The sequence below is a fragment of the Pagrus major genome, chromosome 17, assembly GCF_040436345.1.
Source record: "Pagrus major chromosome 17, Pma_NU_1.0".
Classification (NCBI taxonomy): Eukaryota; Metazoa; Chordata; class Actinopteri; order Spariformes; family Sparidae; genus Pagrus; species Pagrus major.
Window position 1 is genome coordinate 31,405,901 of NC_133231.1, and position 9,704 is coordinate 31,415,604.

Below are 9,704 nucleotides of genomic sequence, written 5' to 3' on the forward strand. Positions count from 1 at the left end.
TTAAAGTATTGGACACATTAAAATGTTGACTTGATGATGGCTGATCCATCATGTACATGTTGAGATATTTCAGTCTGGATCAAAATGGAGTGACCGACAGACAGACAGAGTTAGTTTTTCGTAAAAGTAATCCATTAGTGGAAAGAATTGCTGTCTTTTCCTTTTTGTCACCACAAAAATAAAATATAATTAGCTCTGTGTGTGTTTGTGTCCTGCTGCTCAGCAGGTGGCTGCTGAAGGTAAACCTACAGTTGTGTCAGTGTGCATGCGTAGTGAGCTAATTCAGTGTAGCGATATGGCAGAGAGGTCAGCGATAACTTTGTGGAAGTCGTTGTTTTGTTTTCATTGAAACAGCTGTCCAACACCGTCTGCCGCTGCACAGATCACCATCAGACTGTTAGCTGAATAAAAAGCTGGAAGCTTTGAGCGATTCATAATTATTAAATTCCCAGCGAAGTTGACTGCTTCAGTGCACTCAGGTCATTCTAGATGATAAAGTTTATTGTTAACCTGTAAAACATGCTGCCTCTGTTAAATATCTCTGTTACAAGTGTTCATGGCAAAAATGTGTGTTTATCAGCCGGGTTTTTTTACTCCCTCATATCGGTTTTGGTCCTGACACCAAAAATCGAGTATCGTTCGCGCTCCACTGCCGACTTGTACTGAGAGACGAGAATAACTCTGACTCTAGAACTGAGCAGGTGTTTACAGGTGACTGGCTGATGGTCCAGACACACTGCAGCCTCATTTGACTGCGGACGTCATGCAAAACAGAGAGAAACAAACAGACGGAAAAAACAAATTGAGTCCTTGGACAGGTCTCTTCAACCTGTCCTCATTACAATCTGCAGCCTTTATCATCATTTCCCAGCAGTTCCAATTAGATCCAGGTCAAACTCTATTAACGGGCCGAGAGTCAGTGTGGGCCGAGTGCCAGATCCCTGCAGAGACGCTCGTTTGTCCTCGAGTGCTGCACTCAAACACATCAGTGCTATAAAGCATGAGAGTGAGAGGTGAGCAGCAGCAGACAGGACGTGAACTTTAAACATGGACACAGAGTAACGGCTTTATCTCCCGGATCCAGACAACGAGCAGCGACCGTGACTTTATGGCTCCGTGGACTCCTCAGAGGTGAAGTGTTTGTGCAAGACACACGTAGAGTTTGACATGCTAATGTTAGCTTCAGGCACTCCAGCATGCACACTGTGATCCGTCAGCTCACTTTGAAGTAAATAACATTACATGAATGTGACAGTTTTTAAACAAAAACAACTTAAATTTTTTACTAAATCATATTCAAAAGAGACAATTTGTGGTTCAGTGTAATTAATCAATTAATTCTGTTTGGTCTATTTAATATTATAAAACAGTCCAACGCAATTTACCAGACCCAAAAGTGTCGTCTTCAAATGTGTTGTTGGTCTGAAACCTTCAGATATTCAGTTTACTGTGGTGTAAAACAGAGAAAGGCACCAAATCTCTCACACTGTAGAAGCTGGAAACACAATGTTTGGTATCATGGATTGAAAAATGACTTAAGCAATAAATTGATTGAAATCTGACTGTAAATCTGTTTTAGGGCTCAACAAAGTGTTGAAAAAACAGTATCAATACTTTGACAGCTGGAGCCAATATGTGTGAAGCTTTTGCATTAAGTTCATTTTGAGATGCTAATCGTGCTGCAGGATGTGGTAAAATAATCATATTGTGATTGTTTTTTATATATATTCTGGTTCATGATTAGTTAGAATGATTTAATTTTTAGTGAACAAACTATTAAAATCCTGATAACGTGAAAATTTGTTGGGATTTGAATCAAACAAACATATTTTCTTACATCTGGAGAATAAGATCAAACCTGCCAACACTTCCCACTTTCATGAGAGTCTCCCTATTTTTAACACTTTCTCCTGATTGGCAGTTTCTCAGGAGTGTCTCAGTTTCGTGTGGGATACGTGTCATGTTATCTCAACTAGGGCTGCATGACGCTGGAAAAAAACTGACATTTGGTTTTCTGCGATATACATTTAAAAAATATGGAAAAATGATTGTTATCACCAGATAACATGAATAACTCCATGGAGCCTATGTACACGATGCCATTGGCGGTAGTCACCTTGGTTACAACCACTGAGTGGCAGAGAGACGACATTGCTTCGTACTGAACGTGGTGCTGCAACGTTAATGTTCAGCTTGAATCCCACGAAAATACAAAAAAAAAAAAATAATAAAAAATCACATAAAATGTGACAGAGCGGAGTTTATTTGTCCTACCTCACGTTGCTCATCCTGCGATGTGACTACTGTGCACATTGTGCTGTTGATGCTGAAACGATATATTGTGCAGCCCTGCTGGAAACCCGACCCAAAGGCAGCGGTGAGCGGAACCAAACAACCCGGCTTGATGTGCGTCTCTTTACTGCGCTCGCTGCGCTCAGTTTGCAGCTGAAAATGGATGAAATGGCTCCAAAAAAGAAGAAATACACGTCCAGGTTTCAGTCAAAAGATTTTCCGTGGACCGTTCTCTTGTCCTCTCTCTGCAGACTGCAGTCCTCTATCACTACGTCCTTCCTCCTGGCAATGATGGCTCCTCAACACACCCTCTCTTACAATATTTGCACTTTAGGATATTGTTTGTTTTGTTCATTTTTTTTATTTATTTTACTGGAAGCTATGGACTTAAGACTAACAAGAAGTCATTCAACCGTCACACACATTTATTTGTTCTCTTAATCATCAGCTGTGGGTGGTTTTGGAAACAGGGTTTTAGAAAAGAAATATCTCCGTCCACACGAACGTTTCAGCGCTGTTTCAGAAATAATCGGCGTCCACACACCTGAAAACACAGATCTCGTCAACGCGCGCGACTGTAATAACTTCTCAGCAAGGAGCATGAGTGCTACATCGTACCATGACCTGGATGAACCTTCATCAACATATTGCAAGCAGCCGTTTTTTCCCATCATTGTATTATCCATGTTTTTTCCATCTGTTTGTCTTCCTAAATAGAAAATTAAATAATAAAATTTCCACTCCATCAACATACAATCTCTAATACTCCAATATAATAACACTCTGAGTTCACATTAGCCAACGATGCTACAAACACTGATAGACGTGTGTGTCTGCATCATCGTTTCCAGAACTCTCAGTTTCTGTCCGTCCAGACGTAAAAACTGAAAACACAGTTTCTGAGTGTCTTCACCCTGGAAGGACTTCTGTTTTCAGTGGCCTGTAATGATGTTAAGTGTGTATGGGCCAAAATGCATAGAAAAAGCTTTGTTTGAAGAAATACCCTAAACGTGTGGACTCGGCCTCGTTCTCACAGCCTGATGTTGGCAGGTGTGAACAGGATTTGTAGGTCAGAGCATCTCTGCAGCACCACACTACTTCAACTACTTCATTTTAACGCTGTCTGATTAAAATCTACAGTGCAGGTGGCTTTTTTTGTTTTTTGCAAGCTACAGACAGAACCACATCCTTCATACATCATGGCGCCCAAACTAAGAGCTGACTCAGCAGTCAGTCTGTGAGACTGTCAGCTGACTGGACGAACCAGGTAAACATAAACAGTGAGCCCGAGGCTTCACCACGCCTTCAGCTCCTGACCTGCTGGACTGCATGCCAACTTCTATGTAAGGAACTTCCTGCCACATACACACACACACACACACACACACACACACACACACACACACACACACACACACACACACAGTAAAGAAACACGTTCATACACAGAAACGAGCTTTAAAACGTCCTCTAATCAAAGCTGAGATTTGAGTCCAGCTTCTCAAACCACAGCGCTGTAAGCCTCATTTATCTTATCATGTTTAAACAAAGCTGAGTTCACCGACTGAAGCTGCCGGCAGGTGAAGCTGACGTTAGCTACAGCACAGAGCCGTCAGCGCCTGAAAGGAGTTTATACAGTAGCTGTTGAATAAATGATGAATCAATACAGTTTGAAGTCATGATTATTACCTCTGCCAGGGAGGTTGTTTCCACCCGTGTCTGCTGGTTGTTCATCAGCACGATTACACAAAAACTCCTCAACACATTTCCACAACAACTGGACAGTTGATGCGTCTCCGCCCAGAACAGGTGAGGATCCAGATAAAGGGACGGATCCGGAGTATTATTCCACATCTTTGTCAGTTACTCAGGGAATCATGTTATATGTGTATATGTGTGTGTGTATATAATATTTTACAGTTTAACAATAAACTTTATTGTTTAAAGTGACATTAATGCATTGAGACAGTAAACTTCTCTGGGAATTTAATTATCATAAATTACTTAAATCATCTTTTTCTGCATTATAAACTCCAGAAGAAGTTTTTTCTATGGTGCATGTCGGACAACATATACGCTGATACCAATATATCTGTGACGGGCCAATATCAGACAATAATACGGGCAAACTGATATATTTTTCGGGCTCTTGTAAGCAGGTCATATATTAGTTTTTATGTATTTATTTATGGGAAGCTCACATCTTATTCTAACAAAGTAGTTCAAGTGAAGCGCAGCCTTGATGCACATCATGTGTAGAAACCACAGCAGTGACTGTTCTGTTCTGTTCTGTACGGTACCGTGGGCCATCAGAGCGGCACAGCTCCAGTTTCAACCTTTCAGAGGCAACGAGATCTATAGAATTAAGTTAAACTCAAGATAACGGTTGGCCTCCTGCCACAACGGCTGTTAAAGACACGCTCGGCTCCCTGCTGGTGTCCATTTCTCCTCCAAAGCGACCAGCAGGAAGGTCATGAGTGCCTCGTTTATTAGCAGATACGACGTGGATATCAGCTGAGCTCTGGTCCAAACGTTCATGAGGTCGATGATCTCTAACTCACTCCTCTGATTTAACGAAGGCTAGAGTGAAAAACCAGACTGAGGCAAAGTCGGTCATAAAACAACACAGTCCATACTGACCGCTTCAACAATCACTAAGACACAAACTCTCCACATGGTGTTTTCTTCAACACAACACCCGGGTGAACCGCTAATTTACGCTCCTTTGCACGCACGATCAACATAAATTTAGTTTTTAAGAAAATCTGTGACATGAACTGGGAAAGTTCTGGATTTTGGGAGAGTTGGCAAACTCGTCCACTGGAGATGTGAAGGAGTTTTATTAGCGCGTTAAAAAAACCTGCGCATACACACTAATGGTGCCTGTAAAAGTGGTATTTGTCATTTAAGGCAGTAAATGAAGTCTTTGGGTTTTGGCTCTGTTCTACAATTCAATAGATTTAACAATTAATTAATTAATCATGAAAATAATCATTAGTTGCACCCCTGGTGGAAAACAGAGCATGTTTGGTCTTTTTGCTTTATTAATGAGTCAAAAGATGAGCTAATGATCAAACTTGTTGATGAGTAATCCGTCCACAGCCCTGCTGAGCAGCGACCCGTCGCTCTTGTTTACAGTGAACGGTTCAGAGGAAGGTCCGGCAGGATTGCAGGGAAGCAGTGAGACGATGTTGGCAGACGTCAGCCGCTGCCAACAGACCAACAGGCTGCTGTGGAGGCCGTTCTTCACCGTGACCCGACCAGACTTCAGCGGAGGGAAGCAGCAGAGTGTGAACGAGAAGCTGAGAGGATGCTGCTCCCACAAATAGGTTATCATGAGGAGTGTGTTTAACTCCAGCACCTTCACACCGCTCCGACACACATCTGTCCTCACACTCCTCCCCCTCCTCTTCCTCTCTTTGGCAGGTACACAACAAGAGCAAACACACCACGCTGGGCCCGGCGCTCCGTCTCAGGATTAAATGACACCATTTTTTTATGTGATTCATATCCTGAACGCCGCCTCACATCCTGGTTATGGTCTTATTATTCAGGATAAGCTGCTTATAGGTGTCTTTGTGTCCCACGCATCAGGAATACACAACATGTTAGCACGGCGACAGAGCCAGTACACACACACAAACACACACACAATAAAAGCTATAATTATCTGCTGCATACTGGACTTTTACAGTGTTTTCCAGCGTACAGCTCAGTTATAAAACAATAATCATCTTCAGCTGCAGTGCTCTCACTATCATTAGTCAACACGCTGCTCATTACTCTCCACTATCAGACTTCTGCTAACGGCTCTGACCTCCACGCTGAGGCTGAGTGCTGTTTTTATCTGCTGCTCGATGACGTCGTGCATTATTTAGTATTTAATATGTCAGAATAATAACAAACGCTCATTGGAAGCCATCAAATCAAAGTGATGTGTGAAAGTGTAACAGTCAAATCAAACACACAGAAGTGAAACGTTCACATCAGAGCAGCTGAAATACTTTTTCAATTATTACCTGATAAACAAATACATTTAACATTTATAATTGTAATTTATTTATAACACATTTTAATCGATTCATTATCTGATGACCGACTTTCAGTTTGAACTCCTGCATGTACGAATGAACCTGAACGTAGTCTGACTGACAGGATGGAGACTGCTCACCTGTCGTCTGTTACCTCCTGTACTGATTTCAAAACCTCCATCACTTCACTACATGAAACAACAACAGCCTACAAGCTACAAGCAGCCGACACACTGAAACTGGAAGTCACTCACACCAACCCGCTCGCCAGCGGTACAAGTGCAACCAGCTCGCTGCTGCTGACTTCACTTTTAGCAGAGATTTTATTGCCCGGGTTCAGCAGCAGCCTTCAGTCTGTGCAGGAAGTCACAGCAACACTCACATCCTGTCAGATCTGATTCTGATTGATTTAAATGTGATCGGACTCATTGATCAGTCTGTACAGTCTTCAGTTGTTATTAATTAAGACACCACAGTCTATTAAAACTCAACACACATCTGTGACTTCTGTTCATGGATCAGCCTCCATTTCACATGAATTCTCATGTAAATCAGTTTGACATTAGTTTGCTGCTGTTTATAAATCATCTGAGCAGATCTGCCCCTCTCAGGCTCATTCATAAATTCAATACATTAAAAGTCAAACACAAAGGAAAGAAATACAAGACAATAGTTTTCATTATTGATGCGATAGGTTTTCATGCCTCACATCCCACTGACCACAAGTTTTACTGTCGTTTAAATACTTTTACAGGCTGACTTGTAAATAAAGACAACAATTATTTATTGTGTGCAGTTTATAATATGAATGTGAAATCTTTAGTCTCCACACAGCAGATCTGCTCACAGAAGAGCCCGAACCTGCAGAATCAGACGAATCAGATCAAAATCTCTCCATTTCAGCAAAAATAAAAAGTTTCTACAAAATGTTAGAAAGTTGAGTCAACATCTAAACCGATCAGCTGTTAGATCAGGTCAGTGGAGAACAACTGGATCCCGTCAGATTACAGCAGCACACGTGTTCATGACGTCAGCGCAAGTCGGGATCAAGTCGGACGCAAATCGGTTCTGCACAGAACTGACTGATCTCGAACAAGTCTAATATTCTGCTGCATCCTGTGTTAAACGTTAAACCTCCACAGACGTCTGCGATCGGTTTAATGACAGAAAGTCTGAGGAAAACGTACAGCGAGAGTCAGCGGACACAAACCAACACATTCAGAATAATGTGAACAGTTAGAAGGCTGAAAATCTGATTGTAAATCTTTTAAAACCTTCGGCACTACAGATATTGTTTCATTTTAAACACACTGTAGCAAAACTGTATCGTAAACCTTTGATAGCATTGTAAAGAAATATTATCGCTGATTAGAGCCGGGGAACATTTTATATTATTATCGCGACATAAGTTATATATATTTTGCTTTTATTGCTGCAGTAAAGTGTAATTTTCTGAACCAATCAAACTATTTCATTTCTCCTCATACTTACTCATTATATCCAAACAACTTTGATTATTTATCAATAATCTCGTCCCCGTAATGTTCTCACAGCATCTACATTATAAAATATAGTGATGTTTTCATTTTGTTAACTCGGTCCGAACGCTTATGAGGAGCTTTAAAAGAGGGGGTTCAAAATGAATGAGGTATATATCGTATATCGTGACATGGACTAAAGATATCGCGATATTTGTGACTATAAGCTCTTTAAATTCACCTGCATTCAGTGAAGTGATTTGAACTGATAATAACCTTCAGTGTCACACACCGGGTCCACCAGAACCACACGGGTCCACCAGAACCACACGGGTCCACCAGAACCACACGGGTCCACCTGCAGCATCACACACACACACACACACACACACACACACACACACACACACACACACACACACTCATGGGACGGTTATGTTCACGTTAGCCTCGGTTAGCCTGCTAGCTAGCAGCGCCGGCGGTTAGCTGCCTGCTACCAGGTTCGGTACGACACAACGAGGACGGGCAGCGAAGTGGCCGGCAGTGAACATCTGAACCCGGCCAACAGCACCAGAGCCCGCTGCCCCGCACCCGCCCAGCACCGTGTCAACACGCAGCAATGTCACCCGCGAGCTAACGTTAGCGTCCCCCGGTGACAGCAGCGGGCTAGCGGCGGCTCGCGGAGCTCCGCTCCGGGAGGCGAACTAACCGCACAAACCCGCCGCCTGCCTCGCACCGCGGCGGGCTGCCTCGCTCCGGAGGCTCCGCTGTTTAACATGTGTTTGTTTCACGAGCAGCGAGGCGGTTTCTGTCCGATAGCGACTCGTAATTCTCCGGGAAAAGTGAGTAAATGTGAAACTTACCAGCAGCTCCCGTTTCTTCAGCATCTTCCGTGAAATCCCACCGCGGAGCGCAGTCCGCCGCGTCAACCCGCTGACGGCAGCCAGCGCGGCGCGTCCGGGGACGCTTTCAAAATAAAGGCAGCGTAAACCGGGGTGTGCCGGAAATAATCCGCTCTGTAACATCTTTTATTGTTTTTCTTTTATAATTGTACATATTTTATAGTGATACTAATAACTAGCACTTGTAGAAGAAGTAGCTTAGTTGTATTTGTTTGGCTGGATTTCATTGAGTGATCTCTTCAACTCTGACTGTTTATTTATTTATTTGGTTCCTTCATTTTTATTCTTATTTTTTCCTTCTTATATTTATTCTATTCTATGTGTATAAAAATAAGATGAAAACATCATAATGTATAGTATTAATTGCATTTTATTTGCATAATCAGATATTGTACCTTATATTACATATAAACTGTATATTATATATAATCCATATACTCATAACTGGGCGATATGATTGAGATAAATATGAATGAAAAAATATGAAAATAATGAATTTATATTTTGGACAAAGATAAAAAGTGATCAATAGTATATTTAGACAAGTTTAGGAAAATTATTCAGAGTAAAGGTTTCGACCAATAAGGAAGCTGGTTTATTATCATTCAGTGATTTATGGAGAAGAGGAGGATTAAATAAGTTTATACTTCTGCTGGCTCCTTTTCAACACATAAACAAAGTCCTCCAGTGTTTGATCATTTCTTTTGCTTTAAGTTTTTCATCGTCAGTAAGTCTTCTGTCTGTCCACTCTGCTTCAGGTTGTCTTTTTTTGTTATTTGTTTTTGAACTCTCCATTCAAAATAAACATTTCAATCAGTCAAACTGCAGCTACAGTTACTGTTGAAATCAACAACTGTTTTAATTTCAACAGAAATCTAATGTGATCCCTGAGCCCAAGGTAAATAAAACTTAAAATCATAAATGTAAAATCTTAGGTTCAAGTGTAAAATCAATAAATCGTGGCTTGTGAAAAAAATGGAATAAATAAATCAATTTAGAAA

At 41.5% G+C, this 9,704-nt stretch overlaps 1 protein-coding gene across 1 annotated transcript in view; it reads right to left on the reverse strand.

Moving 5' to 3' along the window:
* The window catches only part of atp2c1 (ATPase secretory pathway Ca2+ transporting 1), a 52,257-nt gene extending 43,525 nt beyond the window's left edge, over nt 1–8,732 (reverse strand). The window contains exon 1 of the mRNA XM_073485363.1: nt 8,665–8,732. Coding sequence (XP_073341464.1) covers nt 8,665–8,688 — 24 coding nt within the window. The 5' untranslated portion in view covers nt 8,689–8,732. The remainder of the gene's footprint in view (nt 1–8,664) is intronic.
* Between the last annotated feature and the right edge of the window lie 972 nt (nt 8,733–9,704).